General features: G+C 38.3%; 1 protein-coding gene across 1 annotated transcript in view; it reads right to left on the reverse strand.

The window, feature by feature from the left end:
- Positions 1-1,401: 1,401 nt before the first annotated feature.
- LOC135777772 (ADP-ribosyl cyclase/cyclic ADP-ribose hydrolase 1) overlaps positions 1,402-22,375 on the reverse strand; it is a 232,216-nt gene continuing 211,242 nt past the window's right edge. The window contains exons 9-10 of the mRNA XM_065288005.1: positions 11,839-11,929; positions 1,402-1,527 (exon numbers count right to left, since the gene is read on the reverse strand). Of these exons, the coding sequence (XP_065144077.1) occupies positions 1,402-1,527; positions 11,839-11,929 (217 nt within the window). The remainder of the gene's footprint in view (positions 1,528-11,838; positions 11,930-22,375) is intronic.

Raw genomic sequence — 22,375 nt, forward strand, 5'->3', positions numbered from 1 at the left:
GTTGAAAGGGGTGTGTTCAAAAAAATAGCAGTGTCTACCTTTGACTGTACAAACTCAAAACTATTTTGTACAAACATTTTTTTTTCTGGGATTTAGCAATCCTGTGAATCACTAAACTAATATTTAGTTGTATGACCACAGTTTTTTAAAACTGCTTGACATCTGTGTGGCATGGAGTCAACCAACTTGTGGCACCTCTCGGCTGTTATTCCACTCCATGATTCTTTAACAACATTCCACAATTCATTCACATTTCTTGGTTTTGCTTCAGAAACAGCATTTTTGATATCACCCCACAAGTTCTCAATTGGATTAAGGTCTGGAGATTGGGCTGCCAACTCCATAACATTAATTTTGTTGGTTTGGAACCAAGACTTTGCCCGTTTACTAGTGTGTTTTGGGTCATTGTCTTGTTGAAACAACCATTTCAAGGGCATGTCCTCTTCAGCATAGGGCAACATGACCTCTTCAAGTATTTTAACATATGCAAACTGATCCATGATCCCTGGTATGCGATAAATAGGCCCAACACCATAGTAGGAGAAACATGCCCATATCATGATGCTTGCACCTCCATGCTTCACTGTGTACTGTGGCTTGAATTCAGAGTTTGGGGGTCGTCTCACAAACTGCCTGTGGCCCTTGGACCCAAAAAGAACAATTTTACTCTCATCAGTCCACAAAATGTTCCTCCATTTCTCTTTAGGCCAGTTGATGTGTTCTTTGGCATATTGTAACCTCTTCTGCACATGCCTTTTTTTTTAACAGAGGGACTTTGCGGGGGATTCTTGAAAATAGATTAGCTTCACACAGACGTCTTCTAACTGTCACAGTACTTACAGGTAACTCCAGACTGTCTTTGATCATCCTGGAGGTGATCATTGGCTGAGCCTTTGCCATTCTGGTTATTCTTCTATCCATTTTGATGGTTGTCTTCCGTTTTCTTCCACGTCTCTCTGGTTTTGCTCTCCATTTTAAGGCATTGGAGATCATTTTAGCTGAACAGCCTATCATTTTTTGCACCTCTTTATAGGTTTTCCCCTCTCCAATCAACTTTTTAATCAAAGTACGCTGTTCTTCTGAACAATGTCTTGAACGACCCATTTTCCTCAGCTTTCAAATGCATGTTCAACAAGTGTTGGCTTCATCCTTAAATAGGGGCCACCTGATTCACACCTGTTTCTTCACAAAATTGATGACCTCAGTGATTGAATGCCACACTGCTATTTTTTTGAACACACCCCTTTCAACTAATTCAACTAATTGCCCAATTGCACAGCCTTAAGAGCGTGCATATCATGAATGCTGGGTCTCATTTGTTTTCTGAGAATCTACTGAACCTACTGGTGACTTGTTTGCCACGTAGCAATAAAAATATACTAAAAACCTTGATTATTCTGGTTAGTCCATGTCAACAGTTGTTGCTTGTTTGTCATGTTGATTCTCCTCTTCAGGAAATACAAAGAAATCATTTTCATGGTCTCTGCTTTCAGGATCAGGAGACTGCATTTCCTCTTTTTGTTGTATCTAAACATTGAGAGCACGACACTGTGCTGACATAGTCATCTTGATCGTGTCTTTTCTTGTATCATCCCTCAGCCAGCGCAGATTGAACTTTGGCAGGGTTACCACAGCAAGCAAAGCTTCCTCACTGTCAATGATATTGCTAAACCGTGTCTTGATAGCATGCAAAAAAAGATTAGATTATTTGAGTTAAACAGTTTATAAACTAATAGACATGCATTCATACAATAAAATCTTAAAATTATGTGAGGTAAGTAACAGATACATAAACATATTGACATGAATGCACTGACACTATTGTGTATGAACTGAACTGAGCTTAATGACACTGACACCACTTTTCACAAAAGTTGCTTTATAGCTTTACTGAACTCATTTAATTATTGATGCTAACTAGAGCATAGAGTTACAGAACCAAACTAAATAAACACTAAACTGATTGTAACCTTATACTGTCTGTTTACTGTCTATTTTCATTTTAGAGCTGCTTTACAGCAGAATTGAATTCTGATTGCATTATTGATAAGTGATGCTTTGTATAAAGTGCTATAAGTGATAGGATAAAACAACAACAACATTATAATAATGATAATGCAATTGCCTATTAAAAAGACTTACTTAAAGCAACACTATGAAGTTTCCATGTAAAAATGACTTACAGCTCCCCCGTGTGGTTAAAAAGCCCAACAGAGCCTGGTATCAGACACTGTTCTGCAGGCAGGGGGAGGGGCGGGGCTGTGTTTCCTACCCTCCACCGCCACTTTCAGAGTGTGCTTGTAGCAGCTAGGAGGCTGCTCAGGTTGCAGCAACAGTACAATTTGTCCAGTTAAAAGTTGTTCTATCACTGAAATAATTTTAGAGACATTATTTAAAGGTAAAAAAACTACATAGTGTTGCTTTAAACTATGAGGTCTGGGAGGTCAACCATCATATGGGAGAGGCCTTCTTTCAGTCCCAAAATTTTGGCCATCAGGATTTCAAGAGTAGGCTAAAGGGTAGAACAAACCCTTGATCGGGGAGAACAAACCTTTCGCTGGTCTCACTGTCATCCCGTAAAACGTTGTGCAAGTCCGTAAAGACGACGTCGTCTTCATCATTTTCTGTTTCATCAGCAGCAGCTTGAAACATTCTAAATGCTTTAAAGGAGCATTTCACCCGTAGAAACATTAATCTTTATTGAAAGTAGGTCATATTTGTAGTCGAAATGTAACATACATTTAGAATTTGGTGCCTATTTGACAGAGAAAAAAGGGGTGTTTGCAGTCTCACCCCCTCAACAAAGACATTGCACTTCCTTCTTTCAATGATGCAAAATGATGATTTTTACATCATTGAAAGAAGGAAGTGCAACACTGAAATCTGTATTTCTCCTGTCTCAGCGACAACTGAGGAAATTATGCATGACCATTCAAAAACATGACTGGGGTTCTAACTATACAAAGCTTAATGCAAATGGGTGAAATGTCCCTTTAACAAAGTTTGCACCATTGTCTGTGACAGTTGCAGATATTTTACCACAAAGAGTAAATGAGCTGTGAATTTGCTCAATCTCCGCTGCAATGGCATCGTATGTGTGTCTCCCACGAAATCGTTTGCAGGCGATTTCAGCTTTTCGGCGATGAAGACTAGTTGGATCGATCCAGTGTACAGTAATTCCTAAAAAACTTTTATTATGCGCAGTCCACAGATCCACAGAGGTAGAAACATATTCCAGGTCAGCAAAAGTTTTCTTTAAGTCTGTCTCCATTTCCATATATGCATTGTCCAAATAGCTTGTAAAGGTTTTGCAATCGGGCAGCACGCTTCCCGTCCTTCTGCCTGTCACTAAGATTTTGCTGATGATATTGCGAAATGTAGGCGCCTCTACAGTGGAAAGTGGCAGCATCTCCTCAACAATAAAAGCGGCGACTAATTTGTTGAGTTCAGTCAAACTAACGTTAATTGTTTGACCTGATGAACTGAAATCAAGCTTTTGTTGTTTAGCTTGATGCGGGGTGCTGGTCGCATCATCCAGCGCTCTCTCGTCCAACTCTGTAGTGCTGTGTTTTGCATGCAGATGTTTTTTTTAAGTTTGAAGTGGTGCTTTTTGCAGTTGACAACAGTTTTTTACCTACACATAATTTACACTTGACGACAATCCCCTTCTCCTTTCCTTCCACGATTTCAAAATAATGAGAATATTTCCATTGCAAAAACGTCAAAGCCTGGCCTGCTATCTCCATTTCTGTCTCAAACTGTTCCCACTCAGGCAGGCGCGCACGCATAGAGTACGTAATTCTACGTAACTACGTTCAGTTTAATTCAGTACATTATTATTTTTTAAATCAAATTAATTAAACTAAAAAGTAACTCAGGTTACTTTTTTTAAAGAAACTCAAATATCAATGTGTAAATTTTTATAAAGTAATGCGGTACTTCACTCGTAACTTCAGAAAAGTAATATTATTCCGTAACGCACGTTACTTGTGATGCGTTACCCCCAATATTCAATTTTTTTTTCAATTCAATTTTATTTATATAGCGCTTTTCACAAAAGTCAATTGTTTCAAAGCAGCTTTACATAAATAGAAGCAGTGAAAAGCACAGAAAAACGACAGATAGCACAACAAAATACATGATAGCATAAGCAGTTAAATTTGCTGCGGCTATGACTCAATATTATAAGCGAACGTATTACTAAAGTAACATCTAGAAGAGGAATCTAAGTAAAGCCCAAAAAGGCTGCCTCCCCAGGGTGAAAAACCCCCTAGGAGAAAAAAAAAACCCAGGCTTTTATCCGAGGAAAAATAAGTCCTAGGAGGAAAAAACCCTTGGGAGAACGGATAAGGAGATTTAGCGGAGATTAAGCGGGTTCTGCCGGTGATCGTTAGTCAGGCATCAGCTGGGCATCACGTTGAAGGACGGCCAGTAGATCAGAGGTGTGCCGACTTTCACATCTACCGGGACTGGGTCTGTTTGTCTCGTTGTCCTCGGGGTCGAGGACGAGACAGGGAGAGAAAAACAAAATCGTATTAGCGTAGCGGCCGTTCATATGTATTGAAGTGTCACACACTGATGTGGTTTAACTCAGCTTAGTTCCAGACAGACTAACTATTGCGGCATAATTATACTATCCACAGTTGAGGATTTAGCAAATTGGGGGCCCAATGCGAAGGTATATATGGTAAATAAGGGTCACCTTCCGATCTTTAAGAGAAAATGAAACCTGACGACCCGTTTGACTAAGGCCTAAAGCCCCACTGTCATTGTTAATGCAGGTTCAGTGGCAAACGGGTCTATATTGTATCCATATACAAGACCACGAGAAAACGCCAAACATCGCAACCCGACCATACGTGCTAACCCTGTACTGGCCACCACCAACCTACCATTACACATTCAAATGTTTAAACTACAATCTTCAGTTTGTAATTGTTAATACATGCTGTAAATCCATTACAGTACAGTTTTTCTGTGTCATAACAGTAATTTTACCATGCTCTTATTAATTAATTTATTTACTTGTATATCTTCACTTATTGTTTTTTTTATGTTAAATTCTAATGGTTTGGCATTCCAAAATGGTACTTTGTCATGCCACAAAAACTATTTGAATTTGAAATTTGTGTGTGTGTGTTTGTGTGTGTGTTTGTGTGTACACTCACAGTGCTCAAATGCCCATACCACTATGTTTGTGTATAGTCAAAGCATATATATTAGCAACTGTTAAATGGCCTGTTTAGGTCTGTTCTAAACATGCGTATGCACAGCAAAATCCATTTTCTGTTATTATTGTATGCTGTTGTTAAGATCTTTTAAATAATAATTATTACACTTGGTATTTCATGTTGTTGTGCAGTCATTTCATTGTAATTTTAGATTTCATCATTTGCTTATTTACAACGAACCATTTTCATGAAACCCACAAAAACTTCACTACAACAGGGGTTTTCCTGGGGGACCACTAGTACTGCACATTTTGCATTTTTCCCTTTTGTGACACACCTCATTCAGTAACCTAACACACCCAGTTCAAGTCTTGCAGTCTCTACTAATGAGGCTGAAGATTTAAATCAGGTGTGTCTAATGAGGAAGACAGGCAAATTGTGCAGTACTAGCGGTCCTCCAGGACAGGTTTGAAAACCCCTGATCTACAACATCATCATGCATTTGTGTAGTGTCATCTAGTGGTGAAAATGCAGATTGCAGGGTATTAACTCCATAGAACGCATAGAACAACAAAACCTAAAACATGACGTGGAGTTGTCAAGGTAACAATTTCACTGGATCTAAACAAATCAATCTAACCATAGATGTGACCAGCAGTAGCGGTGGCTTTCTTAATATATTTAAAATAATTTTGCAATGGTTCTATGACATAAGTAGTATTTTTAGCAAATTTTTTTTTTGACCACCGAGGGCCGGTGGTCTACAAAATTTCCTGGCAGATTTTTTGGTCCCACTCCGCCTCTGCCCATATTTGTTTCCTTATTCAAAACACATATACATGTGACCTATGTGAGTCCCACTTCCGGCCCATATAAGGAGCATATATAGGAATATTTGAAGAGCTTGGTTCCAAAACGCAATATATCCATTTTGACAAATTTCGGTAAAAACTTTCTATACCAAGAAAGTGACAAGATGAAAACCACTATGTTGTACCCATGTGGTTTGGCCAAAAGGTCCCATATGTGTTTCCTTATTCAAAACACATATACAGGTGACCTATGTGGGTCCCACTTCAGATCCATATAAGGAACCTATATGGGGGTGGTGATGGCGCAGTGGATAAGTCACATGCCTTTGGTGTGAGAGACCCGGGTTTGAATCCACTGTGATACACCATTGTGTCCCTGAGCAAGACACTTCACCCCTAGTTACTCCAGAGGCCTGCGACCTCTGAGATATATAGCAATTGTAAGTCACTTTGGATAAAAGCGTCAGCTAAATGAATACGGTAAATAAGTAAGGAATAATTGTGTTTGCCCATGTTGGGCCCATATGGTTTGGCCAAAAGGGTCCCATATGTGTTTCCTTTTTAAATCACATATACTCATAACCTATGTGGGTCCCACTCTGGACCCATATAAGGAGCCTATATGGGAATGATTGTGTTAGCCCATCTTAGACCCATATTGGTTGGCCAAGAGGGCCCCATATGTGTTTCCTATTATAAGTCTTTGCTCTCATTTCCCATTAACATCCCAACTAGCACCATATAGGGAGCCTATGTTTTATAACCTATGTGGGGCCTACTACAGTCACCCAAGTTGGTCCCATATACGAAAGCCCATGATAGGACTGTTACGTTCGTATGTAACGCCGCATTTGGCTAACATACCTTTCAGTTTCCACCTCTGCAGCTGACATCATTACCTGGTCCACCAGCTGACAATGGACCCGCCCAATAAAAGAAAGCGTCAGACCGGCGGCTCTAGACCCAGTCTAATTTTGATACTCCACTGTTACAGTACGCTACTTTTGCTGGTAATCTTGTGTGTACGTCACCTTGTTTATCTGATTGTCACGTAATGTACATTTTGCAACACGTAGGTGTTTCTAAATTTACTGTATTAGTAGACAAGGTAAGGAGCGAGTGCCACCCATTGTATGTTTTCCCTGACTTTTGGTTATAGTGTAGTTTAGGTAGGGCGTCTTGGACGCTGAAGATATTTTATTTTCTCTCTTTGGTTTTGGGTTTAGGCAGTTTAGATAATTAAACGTGAGTTAGATTTGTTTAGTTGTGTTTATTTATTTTTTTTAGCACCGCTCGCATTCCTTCTCTCCTCCCCTCCTGACTCTGGCATCTTATTTGGTCACACGCAACATGGTGTCAGATGTGAAAAAATAAAAAGACAGATTTAAAATGACCAAATGGCTATACCACAAGAACAGCAAAAGTGCAATCATCCCTTTTTCTTCATGTTGCAAGTGAAGATGCAGTTGAGGTTTTTAATACTTTTAATTTTGAAAATGTATGTTATCAGAAACCCCAGTACTCCGCTATTATGATGTGAGTCTACCAGTAACTGTCTCTGTAGATGCCTCTAAAAGTGATCTAGGAGCAGTTTTGCTTCAAGAGGATAGCTCTGCAATTTGGGCTTCGAAAGTTGCAGAAGACAAGCAAGAGAGGTACTCTTTTGCCTGGAATGTATAAGAGTATTGAAGACATGGTAAGTCATTGTGTAGTGTGCAGTGCACATGAAAGGTTTCAGACTAGAGAGCCATTACATCCTCACGGTGTGCCAGAGTATTAAAATACGTGGCACTATTACGTGTGTTTCTACTCATGTCGTTTATCTTATTCGTTGTCCCTGTGGTTTGGCGTATGTCGGCAAAACGTCTAGATCCTTGCGTACCCGCAACTGTGAGCACCGGAGTAACATCAGAACGGGAGATATACGCAGTCTTTTTTTGTAAAATTACATCAGAAATAAAATAGCGCTTCATTTTAAACAAGCTGGTCATAATATCAGTGCTTTACAATATATTGGTATTGAGAAAGTTGAAAAGCCCTCAAGAGGAGATGATTTTGAGAGAAAATGATTGCAAAGGGAGTGTTATTGGATTTAAACTTTAAATACTTTATCACCACTAGGGCTCAATGATGAGTTTGACATTAAGCCATTTTTATAGATCTTGTAATTGTTATCTTTGTATTGTTGATATGAACTTTGTAATTGTGTATATATATTTTTTCTTCTGTGTATATTTGAGAATTTTGTATATGTGAGTTGATTAATATTTTATGTATATAGTGTGCCTTATTTTGAAAGTGAGTGTAATTGAGGCATACACCTGTTTTCTATTTATATTTTCATGTTGTGCCTGACAAAGACCTGTTGATAGAAACGTTGCACCATTAAATAATTTTATTGGAGCATATTATCAGTGTGCGGGCTTCTTTCTGTTGTTTTTTCTTAGATAATTTGTTGCCCAGCACCTGTCCCTAACCAGTCCCGGTACCAAGGGTGGGCATTTGGGGGCGGGGCCCGCCCTGTGAGTCACTAGTGCCCGCCCTGGACGAGCCTGCGGTCTCCCTTCCCCTGTTCACCAGCTCCATGTCCCACCAACCAACAGCCTTTGCTTGTTTGCACTTTTTTTTATCAATAGGCTACTGTTATCAAAAGTTATTGTTTTGTATACATATAGCTCCTGAATAAAAATAAAATGTGTTTGGTCTGATTTTAAAATATATATATTTAAATGTATTTGATTGGTTTGTAGAAAGTGAGTGCGGAAGTGTTTGGTTGTTTGCTAAGCATAGCGCAACCGCTTAACGTTAAAGGAATAGTGCATTTTCTTAAAAAAAATCCAGATAATTTACTCACCACCATTTCATCCAAAATGTTGATGTCTTTTTTTGTTCAGTCGAGAAGAAATTATGTTTTTTGAGGAAAACATTCCAGGATTTTTCTCATTTTAATGGACTTTAATAGAACCCAACACTTAATACTTAACTCAACACTTAACAGTTTTTCTCAACTCAACAGAGTTTGAAAGGACTCTAAACAATCCCAAACGAGGCATAAGGGTCTTATCTAGCAAAACGATTGTCATTTTTGACAAGAAAAATACAAATATGCACTTTTAACCCTCTGGGGTCTAAGGGGTTTTTAGGGCCCTGGGGAAGTTTTGACATGCACACACATTTGTGCTTTTTTCAGTTGCTTAAAAACATATTAATGGCAAAAGTCTCATAACACTGTGTTCATCACAAACTGGGCTACAATATCATATAATCAACATGTATATACATGTTTGTATTTTTGAGAGAAAAATATTTATGCGTGGTTTTTGAAAAAGCTAAATTTTAAGTCACTGATATAACTCCACAAAACTCATTCTAAACATGTTTTCCCAAGACTTTCCAAACTGGATCTAGTAGTCTAGAGTTTTTTCTTCAAAATGATGTGAAAATCATATGGCCTACTCATTCACATAAAGCAAGATATTGATTTACAATTTCTAAGACACTTTTGCTTGGGAAAGGCTGTATGCGTGGTGGCGGGAAAGCTCCTGAATAATCAGTGATTGACAGCTGAGGAACAAAAGAGTTGAATAATGAGCCACATAATGAGCCTTGTGGGGATGTTCAACAGGAATGTAACTTTCTCTGTAGTAAAACCATGATAAGGTTTACTTTTCAATATAATGTAAATACACACACACACACACACACACACACACACACACACACACACACACACACACATTATATATATTTATATATATTTCTATTGAAATATTTTCTATTAATTTCACAAATATAAGTTACCTTTTAAAAACTATAGTACCCTTATCATGGTAAAGGTGCTGTTTGGCCATCGTAAAGTGAACACAGGGTTTGTGTTTGGTTGGCCAGCGAGAGGTTTACTTTTGTGCAGTAAAAAGCTCAAAAGAACAACTGCCTATCGTTGTCTGGACTCTTATTTGTGTTTTTGTAATCATTATAGTAGAAACACAACAAGGGACACGCGTGATAAACTTATCAATGTTTGTTTACAGCCGCCGCCATTACCTCACGTTTTGATCATGAAAGCAGTGAATGTGTGCACATGCGAGTGATCCTGTGTTTAATAAACTTGCTGTGCGGAGATATGTGCTTAGACGCAACTAAATAACGATTGTACTGTTTGCAATCGCGTATTTTATAAGAATACCAAAAAGCGCGTTGAGTTTCCTGACTCGCGTGTTTGTGTATGTGCGTTCCCGTCGCGTCAACTGTTTGACGGCAGAAAAAAAAAACACTCGCGTCTGGAGATACTGACACACATACGCAAGTTAATAAAGATTTAGATGTCATGTTTGGTGCAATCAAGGAATGGAGAGACTGGATTGTGGATTGCGTAACTCATAAAAAGGAAACTCAGTACAGACCCACTTGTAACCGGCTGATCCACGCGACTCGAGATTCTCAGAGCCGAAAAAACATTGCAGACTCGCAGACCTAGGACTTATTTTTCCTCGGATAAAAGCCCGGGGTTTTTTTTTCTCCTAGGGGGTTTTTCACCCCGGGGAGGCAGCCTTTTTGGGCTTTACCTAGCTTCCTCTTCTACACGTTGCTTTAGTAATACGTGCAATTATAATATTGAGTCATAGCCGCAGCAAATTTAACTGCTCATGGTATCATGTATTCTGTTGTGCTATCTGTCGTTTTCTGTGCTTTTCACTGCTTCTATTTATGTAAAGCTGCTTTGAAACAATTGACTTTTGTGAAAAGCGCTATATAAATAAAATTGAATTGAATTGAATTGAATTGAATGAGACTCGCTCTACAGATCCACTAACCGGCTGATTCACGCGAATCAGCCGGAGCCGGTTAGTGGATCTATAGAGCGACTGCGTCTCCCAAAAGCAAATCCATAACAAAAGCCTTTCACTTCTGAAATAACATGCTTATAGGTTTTAGGTATGTTGTGTATGGTCGACCATTTAAAAAAAAAGCCTAATAACAATAGCATAATAATATAGAGAAAATATAGAAAAAAACTGTCCTGCTTATGTAGCCCCCAAAGCCAGAGACTGAGAGACTGGTTACGGATCAGTCGGTTACGGATCAGCCGGTTATGAGTTGAGAGACTCTCGAGTCAGAGCAGATTCGCATGTCTCTCGAGTCCGCATTGTTTCCAGCTCTGAGTGAGAATCTCGGGTCAGTTCGCGGCTCGCGCGGATCCACAGGTCTCTCGAGTTTGCAATGTTTCCGGCTCTTAGTGAGAATCTCAGGTCAATTTGCGGCTCGCGCGGATCCGCAGGTCTCTCGAGTTTGTGTCCCCATCACTATAGGTGTTAGGACCCACACAGACCACAGGGTGAGCACCCCCTGCTGGTCTCACTAACACCTCTACCAGCAGCAACCTGGTTTTCCCAGGTGGTCTCCCATCCAAGTACTGACCAGGCTCATCCCTGCTTAGCTTCAGTGGGCAAGCTGTCTTGGGCTACAGGGTGATATGGCTGCAGCATATAATTATGCTGTCTAATCAGCATCGTGATATGCCACCTGTGAGGAGGATGGATTACTTCGGCAAAAGACAAGTGCTCACTAACACAGATTTAGACAGATCTGTAAACAGTATTTGAGAGAAAAAGTTATTTTGTGTACATTAAAAAAGTATTAGATCTTTGAAGTTCAGCTCATGAAGAATGGGGGCAAAAACAAAAGTGTTACATTTATAATTTTGTTCAGTGTATTTTCATTGATGATATGTGTAAACATTTTATTAAAATGTATAACAGAAAATACAAATAGTAGTAAATATTAAAATTTTGTTTATTTATGTATTTTATAGGTAAATACAGAATTTTGAATAATAGTTTAAAAGGTAACAGGACATACATGTCATTCTCTGTGCAGGTCCAGTGGAACCCCCGTGTTTCTAAAACCTCTATGAGTCTTAATATGGAACCACGAGTGCAAGACTCCCTAAAGAGACAAAAACAGAGGAATAGTGTGACATGTAAATATGAATATTTAGTAACAATTTACAATAAGTGTTGTATAATGCATTATCTAACATGAACTAACAATGAACAGTACTACTACAGCATTTAATCATCTTAGTTTATGTTGATTTCATCATTTACTAATAAATCTCTCCCTAATAATAAAACCCTGGGCCCTGATATTCTAAGTGTAAAAACATTGAGTGGATTCTGACAGTCCCTTTACACAAAATGATACAGCAGGGGCTTTCTTCCCCCTTAAGGCAAAGGTCGGCAATTGCTTTGGGCCCCAATCTACCAAGGTCCCCAAAATGCAGGGGCATAAATTGTGAGCTGCCACTTAGGGCCGATTCACACCGGCTGCGTGGCGTTAGCGTCTCAGCTGCGTGGCGTGTCGGTTTGACTGTGCACACCGCCTGCATGACACGCACGTCTCAGGTGCGGCTTGAGCTGCGTCGAAAACGTGTGCATGCTAGGAATAGGACGACGCCTATTTTTCACGCCACACACAAGCGTCTTGGAAGCGTCAGGTCAGTTTATCAATAGGAAACATACATAGGCTAGCAGCAGCAGTGCCGCGTCAGAAACGCTTCTGGTAAGTCAGGGCATAGAAAACGCCACGCAGCTGCCATGCGAAAGAAACGCAACAGAAACGCCACGCAGCCGGTGTGAATCGGCCATTATTGTTCCAGGTAATCATTAAGGTTCCCAAAAGCTTATCTGGGCCCATATGTATAAAGCCGCTCAGAGTAAAATTTTAGTCTTAAGTGTGTCAAAATTCTAAGAATGACGTAATTTTGCTCTTATTCCTAGACTTAAGAATAAGTTTGATTTATAAAGCCTCCTAAGCGTTAAGAATAGGTCTCAGCTCCTAAATTATTTAAGAGAGCTGGAGAGGTCTCTTAACCTAGTTTAGAGTAACAAGTGGGCAGCAGAGAGGTGGAAATCATGCACTTTACAACAAAGAATGTGTTAGAATTACTTTAATTCAAATGTATTTCTATAACACTTTTGAAAAAAAATTTTGTTGCATTGTTGCAGTGCAGAAAATGTACAATAAATACATGTTAGTAGTATATCGACAGTAGATAGGAATTAATATAACATTATGAAATATAAAGAGTATAGGGTTTTTATACAATGTATATTATATTAAACAATATAATATACAGTATAAGATGTATATTAGTGAAACAAGTGCTTGCACAGTACCAAGAATTTTCATGGGATTATTAAGACAGCAATGGTATATACTTAAATGTATATAAATTTGAATAATATACACTGTAAAACGTTAAAGTTGGATCAAATTATTGATAATGCCTAAAGATGTTATGTTTTTTCATATTAAATTTCTCAGTTTAAGTGAAATAATTAAAGTTAAAAATGTTTAAATATTAGGTGTTACCAATTGAAGTAAGTTTTTTTAAGTAGAGCTGCTTTAACATTTTACAGTTTATGATAGGTAAATAAAATACCATAAAATGTAAATAAAATCTACAATAAAAAATTTGAAGTATCTACAAGATTGCAGTGACACTATTACATGTAAAGTGATATTAATAGAGTATACAACCCTGACCCAAACCATAATGTTAGCAATGTTAGCATTGAGCAAGCCAAAGGTGAAAGTGACAAAGATGGCAAAAATTACAATGGTGTTTAAGTGGAGAAATCCAACTTAACTTGATCATCTTGTTCGGGCTTGATCATCAAAGTATTTTTTATCTAAGTGTTTGCAAACTTTAGTCTTTTTTTATAAACAGTTTGTGAGTGAAATCAAAAAGATGTGATTCATCATCTACATTTTTTTTAATAGCATTACGTTTGTCTATTTCATTAACATGTTGAAACTTCATCAAAATGGTGCAAAATGGTGTAAAATAAATGCATGTACTTATTTGTAATATTGTTAAACATTTTGTGAAGCTAATTCAAATATTTAACTACTAATATAATTTGAATGTCTTAATGATTCATAAATGTATGGTTTCACATGCTGCTGTGACTGTTTGCCGGCTTTCTATTGGCTGATTTAGAGGTTAAGGGTGGCCATTTTAGGCTGAAATCATTGTAGTCCTCTGTTTGCGGCACTTAAGTCAGCACTTAAGAATGAGTCTTACACTTTACTGAAAGTTGCTTTCAGCCTCTTTATAAATGTCTCCTATTCTCAGACTGGTCCTACTCCTTACTAAGAATTTTTTGACACTTAAGTCATAGCTTAAGACTATTCTTAAGAGCATTTCTGAGATGTTTTATACATACGGGTCCTGAATTTTATTTAACCCTCTGGGGTCCAGCCATTTTGGGACACTGTCAGAGGTTCTGACATGCTCTTACATTTGGTCTTTTTCAGTTGCTTTAAAACATAATAATGGCAAGTGTCTCATAGCACTGTGTTCAGCACAAACTGGGCTAAAATATTATATGAGCTACATGTATGTACATGTTTGTACTTTTGAGAGAAAAATGTTTATGCATGGTTTTTAAAAAAGCAAACATTTTAAGTCACTGATATAAGTCCACAAAATCCATACTGAACATGTTTTAACAAGACTTTCCTAAACAGAATCTAGTAGTCTAGAGTTTTTTATGTGAAAATCATCCTGCCTACTCATTCACATAAACCAATATATTGATTTAGAAATTGTAAGACACTTTTTGTTTAGAGTGGCCATATGCGAGAAGGATTGATTGACAGCTAGCAAACAAAGGCTCGCATAATGAGCTGCATAATGAGGCAGGAGGGAACTACAGTAAAGAATGTGAGGACAAATGTATACTTGTTTGTTTGAGGTTTATTAAGAAGTTAACAATATAATCAAAATAGAAATGAAGGTCAGTAGGACATTTTCAGTTTATTTGGGAACACACCCTATTCAAAAACTTAACTTGTATAAGCAACTGATAAACAACAGAGCTGTAAACTTCATGTGGCTCATGTTACCATATAACTTTGTCCAAAAAGTGTGAATATGTTTTTCCACTTCATAGTTTTGTACTGATGAGAGGGATGCAGACCTGTAAGAGAGTTATGAACAGCTGTTAGCATAAATTGTCCACAGAAATATCCTTACATACAACTGATGGGTAAATGATAGCACTAGATTCAGATAAACTATCATGCACATAAACTAAATTAGTATCTCAGATAAACATCTGCAATGATTAGTTATATAAAAAGCTGTTTTCAGATGACTGTTTTCAGATGCCCATCCCCTTATCGTCTAGCTTCTGTTTTAAACTCGTTTCTGTAAGCGAGTATGAACTTTAAAAACACATCGCATATGTCCATGTGCGCGAGCTCGCGTCTCCGTGGAAACAACCCGGCGCTCATAATAAAACGGTGTCGCGTGTAAAGCGCAATGTATGGAATGCATTGCATGTAAACAATGACATATTACAGCAGATCCCCCAGTGCAGCATTACTCAAAGTTGCCATGAAGGATACAAAAGTGAATAACTGTGTCTAACACTGTACAACATCTAACAATGAAATCCGCCATTACGTGATCACGCGAACTCGTTTGTAAATAAGCATGTAAACATGGAATCATATTACAGCACATACTTAAAAGATACAGCAGTGCAGCATTACTCAAAGTTGCCATGAAGGATACGAAAGTGAATAACTGTGTCTAACACTGTACAGCATGTAACAATGAAATCCGCCATTACGTGAAATCACGCGCCCTCGTTTTTAAACAATGCGAAAGTTTTTAAATCCGAAGCATGCAGAGGTTGCTTATGTAGGCTGAACTGCACAAGCCATAACATATTACATGTTAGCAAATATAAATGAAGACAAATGACTTACAGTTTCTTCAGGAATATATCCTCCTCCATTGCGTCTTCCATTGTTCTTCTTCTTAGGTAACGTTAAAGATAAACGCTTCTCTTCCTCAATGTCCAGACATAAATGAAGATATTCCTTACCTGTGTGTATAAAGTTTATAATCCAAACATGCGGTAAAGTCTTTAAATCTGATCAAACTTTACGCTTTGTTTATTATTGTTGGAACTGCTGGTCTCTTCATTACCATGTCAAAAGCCTGTGGGCGTGACCGAATTAAAGATAATGAGCTCAGCCAGGAAAAACGGTACTCTCTTTACTTCAATGCATATTATATAAACAGGAAATATTTGTTTTTGATTGTTTAAAAGTAGACATTTCAGGCTTTCTTTGGATATGTGTATCATGTTTGTGTGACGAGTATTCGCAGAGTTTCAACTGATTTTTGTAACGTGATTTGAGAGACAGCTGGCGGAGACAGAAATGTCTAAATGCGCACCCTGTATATTTTCTTTATTTGACAAAAACACAAAGATCTCTTATTATTGTGAATGTACACTAATTAAAGAGGACCCTTCAGAGTTTCAAATGATGTCAAACACGTAAGTGTTTGATTATTAATGATGGAGTATTTTAAGTTGATTCTGCTATGATAAGGAGAAAACACGTCAAAACGCGTCCCCGCGTTTTTGGACCCCTGGGGGTTAATAAGGGATTCTATTTATTCACATTTTTATTGTTAAGTATATTCCCATCAAAGTTTTAAAATAAAGAACCAAGCATCTGTTTTCAAACAAAAAATAAAAAACACAATTTATTCTATCTTCATGCATTAATTTTTAAGTAGGTTTCGTCAAAAACTGAACATTTTGGACAAAAAACTGAGATTTTTTTTTTTTTAGAATGTCATGGTGTTGCCATCTTGTCCTCTGTTTAATCTAGTCTTGTGTCAGAATCATGACAGACCCATGTTTTGTGTGGGTTCACGTGGTCTCAGTATTGGTTTACTAGACCACGTGTTCCCTGTGTCTTGTCTCTTTTACCCCGCTCCCTTGTCATCCTCTCATCATTATTGTTTGATTCATGTCACCTGTTCCCCTTGATTTTCTCCCTTATTTAATCCTCTTGTATTCATTGTCCAGTGCTTGTGCATTGTGTCCATACCTGTGAGTACCCTGTCAAGTTGAGTCTAGTCTAGTCTAGTCTAGTCTAGTCTAGTCTAGTCTAGTCAAGTTTATTGTATATTTAGTGTTCAGTCTTGTTTATTGTTTAGTGTGATCCTGTTTAGTGTTAGTTACTGATGGCCAAATGAAGTGTTTCGAAGCATTATTGTCGAAAATGGTTCATTACTCGAAGCTTCATTCAAACAGGAAATGCACACCACCATCTGCTGGTGAAGTTAATGTAATGCAACAAAGCTGACAATGCGAGTAGGCTAATGTACCCGCCCCATTTTGGCTGTCAGAGCTTTGACACTGTGTTCATATTTCAAACCCTCAATAAAACATTGAGCCTGAGATGTGTTTGTGTGTGAATATTTAGCTGTAGGATACAGCACTCTACAACTTACTAACTGGACATTTATGTATTTAAAAATTTATTTAATTATAATGTGGGAGAGGGCAACTGGACAGGGCTTGGTCAATGTGGAGGAGGGTATTCATTAAATGTTGTGGTTTTTATTCAGAAATATAATTTTATAATAATTATAATATATTTTTTTATTTTTTAATAATTTTATAATATAGCCTAATAGGCTATACATTTGGTGATGTGGGCGATTTCTTTCTTTTTTCAACAAATTCACAAGCTTTGGAGAATATTCTCTCGCATGAAACATGATGCTGGAGTACACAACAATTGTTTAGAAAGCTTTTCTATGGTTTGGGTTCACTTGCATGAAAAATAAAGCCGCCAAGTTTCAAAACTGTCAACGCCGGATTGGGCTATCAAAGCAGTCGTGTGGTTCACTAGAGAAATGAACCAGTGTGTTTGCTTCAGACGTCGTATTTCACGTGACTAGTGACGTAACGATACAAGCTCCGAAACAGTGGTTCATTGCAAGGACTTTTCAAGTCTGAAGCAAGCATCGAAGCTTCGGTGTCAAACGTAACATCACTAGTGTTAGTGTATACTTGTACAGTTTAGTGTTCATTATATTATCCTGCTTTTTGCCCCCTTTTGGGAGCACTTTTGGGAGTACTTCAACTCGCCTGAAAAATCCGCTCCCCTTCTCCCTCTCATAATGGGAGAGGGAGGGTGTTACTGCGCCGACTCGAAGTACTCCCAAAAGTGCTGTTCCGCCATACAATATAGTTCCTCTTTTAAATCCGCTTAGAAAAGCGCTACGTTTTATTTTGTACCACCAAACTTGCTCGTATAACTACTCGTCTTAAATAGGAAAAACGTTGATGTGTTTGGTCACTTCTAACTTTATCTCTGAGTGGTACCATTGAATGAATGGGGCTAAGCTAAATGCTATCGAAGTGTCGCAGCGCGCTCCAGCGCTTACGTGCACGCACACAGATGATAGAGGGATGTATCAACTCTTCTTAGTTAAGGTAATAACATATTTTAATATTCAAAATGAGTAGACTAATCCTTTAACATTTAAAAGGAGTGCATTTTCAAGCAAAATACATTCAGATTTCACATTCTTTCATAAATAAAACCTTCAACAATGAATAAACATTGAAAATAAATATTAAATAAATAAAACGTGTATGTGCGAAGTACATGTTGCTTTTTGGAAGTGGATGCAATTGGAAGTGCATGGACTGTAAAAAGGTCATTCACCCTATTTCTAGGGTCACTGTTGTAGTGAGCTCTAGAGGTGTTTTCAGTTGGAGGGACATCGCTTTTCTCCACACCTAACAAGTCTTTAGGTCAGCCCTTACAAAAAATAACTGAAGTACAACTACAGTAAACCTGGAGTACAAAGTAGTACAACTGCAGTAAAACGAAATACAGCAGTAGGTTTGCAATCTTTTAAAGTACAACTGCAGTGAACCTGCAGTACAAAAGTAATATAACTGCAGTAAAACTGCAGTACAAAGTAATATAACTGCAGTATAATTAAGCACAACTGTAGATTTGCAGTATCATGAAGTACAGTATAACTGCAGTAAAGTTGCAGTACAATTAAATTCAACAGCAGTAAACTGCAATAGAAAAAACTGTAGGTTTCCAATATAATGAGGTATAAATACAGTACAACTGTAGTCCAGTGATGTTACAATATAACGGATTAATAAAAAAACCTTTGGTCGGAGGTTAAACTATAACTAATTCTTTATGCAAGTACACTTGGCCTGTATTTTTTGTGTCAACAGATCATTTGGGAAGGAATCATCATGTTATTTAAAGTTAACAGAGAGAGGAACTGTCATGATGCTGTGAGCCCTGTATGTATTTTCCTTGTTTCATGTGACAGGATCATGGCAGCCCTTATTGTTGCCTTGTTTTGTTGGGAGTCACATAGCCCTGTGGTTCTTAACGTTATTCCTGGAGGCCCACTGCCTTGCACATTTTGTATGTCTCCCTTATTTAACACACCTGATTCAAATCATCAGCTCATTATAAGAGCTCTCCATGAACTGAACTGAGTCTGTCAGATAAAAGAGACATACAAAATGTGCAGGGTAGTGGGCCTCCAGGAATAACGTTAAGAACCACTGACATAGCCTGCGTTTATGTTTTGTGTACCTCGTGCTCTCCTGTCTTAAGTCTTGACCCTGCCCTCTTGTTTTCTTGTTAATTATTCATTATTAGTTAACGCCCTTCACCTGTGTGTCCTCGTTACCTAGTTTAGTTCTCCCCTATTTAATGCCCTTGTGTCTACTGTCCCGTGCTGGATAATTGTTCATCTTATGATGATGTTGGGTGTTCCTGTCTTGTCTCATCAGGTTCTCAACTCCAGTCCTCGGGACCCACTGCTCTGCATATTGTGCATGTCTCCCTTATTTAACACACCTGATTCAGATCATCAGCTAATTAGGATAGATTCCATGAACTGAACTGAGTGTGTCAGATATAAGAGACATCCAAAATGTGCAGAGCAGTGGGTCCCGAGGACTGGAGTTGATACATAAGGGTTATATATAAAGACATAACAATGCATGTATATTTATATAAATGCTTTGGAGTTTAAATGTCATGTAAATAAGTTAAAACTAGTAATTCTTAAAGTTCATAAACTGTTTAAAAATTGTATTTTGCAAAAATGATGAGCGTTTGATCTGACCAATCAGACTGTAAGTAATAGGCTCCGCCTACCTGCTTCACGTCCTGTTGCGTTCAGATTGCGCAATACCAGAGAGGAGAGAAGACCGGAGGAAAAACTAAACTTTAGTAGTGGATGTATTTGTGTAAAAAAGTTGAAAATAATCATAAATATACTTAAAGTTAAACATAATACGAAGAGATTGAGTGAATTCAGCTTTTATTTTGTTTCAAACGTGTTTAGAAGGGTTAATTATTCCGTTGAGTTGCTGAAATAAACCATTTGGACGTGGTGAGTTCATTTAATGTAAATATAAATGTTTAAAAGATGAATCGACACCAGTTGTTGTAAAAACAAATGTTTATTATGTTATTTTGGTTGTACAAATGTTCCCTTTCAGTCGGTCACTACGACGTCACGTTGTGACCGACGAATTGGGAACTCGCTTAGAGAGACCAATCTGCTTCGTATACTACTAAAACGCCAATGAACTTGGCATTGAGATATTTGCATAATGCTGACGCCGCCCCGCCAGGTGCCTATATAAGCAGCAGGTGCAAATATGGAAATTAGCTTCTTTTCGCTGAGAAAGCCGGGAAAATGTGACCGGCCGATAAACAGCAGGGGGCAGCCCTGTGGCGACGGAGACGTTCCCTTTCAGTCGGTCACTACGACGTCACGTCGTGACCAACGAATTGGGAATCCCTACCAAAACGCCACTGAGGGCTGACCTCTTCCAGTGTCTGCGTAAAGCCCTCCGGTTCCACTTAAGGAGAAGGAGAATTAGGTTTTAAGGCAGAAGGCCGGGCACTAGATGTTCCTTAACCCCACAGTAGTGCCAGCGACTGGGAAGCGCCCTATCTGAGCGGTATAGGAACGCTGCGGAAGCCACCACCCTGTTAAGGGCTAATGGTGGGCGAAAGTCAACCGTAGTTGAGGAATAAAGACAGCCGTGGCTGTATAAGCAAAGCAGAGCTCTGCTGAGGGAAACGTGGGCTAGGAAAAATCCGCTCCCCTTCTCCCTCTCATAATGGGAGAGGGAGGGTGTTACTGCGCCGAGTCGAAGTACTCCCAAAAGTGCTGTTCCGCCATACAATATAGTTCCTCTATTAAATCCGCTTAGAAAAGCGCTACGTTTTATTTTGTACCACCAAACTTGCTCGTATAACTACTCGTCTTAAATAGGAAAAATGTTGATGTGTTTGGTCACTTCTAACTTTATCTCTGAGTGGTACCATTGAATGAATGGGGCTAAGCTAAATGCTATCGAAGTGTCGCAGCGCGCTCCAGTGCTTACCTGCACGCACACAGATGATAGAGGGATGTATCAACTCTTCTTATTTAAAGCAACACTATGTAGTTTCCATGTAAAAATGACTTACAGCTCCCCCATGTGGTTGAAAAGCGTAACAGTGCCTGATATCAGACACTCTTCTGCAGGCAGGGGGAGGGGCGTGGCTGTGTTTCCTACCCTCCACCTCCACTTTCAGAGTGTGCTTGTAGCAGCTAGGAGGCTGCTCAGGTTGCAGCAACAGTACAATTTGTCCAGTTAAAAGTTGTTCTATCACTGAAATAATTTTAGAGACATTATTTAAAGGTAATAACATATTTTAATATTGAACATGAGTAGACTATTCCTTTAAGTATATTGTTTGCCTGTTATTGACCATTGCCTGTTTATCATCTTTGGGTTACCCCTGTATCTTGTTTGTTTGGATCAGACTGCCTCTTTATACTGAACTGCCTGCCTGACTGTGTTTACCCCTTTTGTCTTACGATTTGGATTTGTCTACTAGATTGGCTTGTGTTTAATAAACATCGGCAAATGGATCCCGCTTTGTCTGCGTCCTCCTTACAACGCTTCAGTATATACAATAAATCCGTGAGGTAGCATTTAAAAAACATTTAAAAACAGATGCATTTGTTTAAAGCAAAGCATTTATTTATGGTCCTCATTTATGTCCAAGAGACTCAAGAATAATCTTTAACATTTGATTGCTTAAATTTTTCATAATTAAAAGCTTTTTTTGTGCTGCTGGCATCCATGTGTGTGATAAGCAAACCCGCGTTGTCACCCCATTTATACTACTAACACACTCTTTAAATAAGATAAACACTATTAAACCATAGACTTTAGACCAGGTTTTAGTTGGTCAATGGTGTAGTCCAGGGGTTTTCAAACTTTTTGTGTGTGTGGACCACTATTTGTAATCAAGAATTTTCGTGGACCACCTCATAATACTTATTATAAAATATGTCTACACAAAGTCCTGAATTAATCTGCACATCTAAATAGTCTTACTAGCACTAAACTAAAACTATAAATGGTCATCACATCAGTACAACAGGTTTCTTAACCTTATATCATAATTATTTATATACATATTCTTAGTGTTGGGAAAGTTCACTTT

The sequence above is a fragment of the Paramisgurnus dabryanus genome, chromosome 22 (assembly GCF_030506205.2).
Source record: "Paramisgurnus dabryanus chromosome 22, PD_genome_1.1, whole genome shotgun sequence".
Classification (NCBI taxonomy): domain Eukaryota; kingdom Metazoa; phylum Chordata; class Actinopteri; order Cypriniformes; family Cobitidae; genus Paramisgurnus; species Paramisgurnus dabryanus.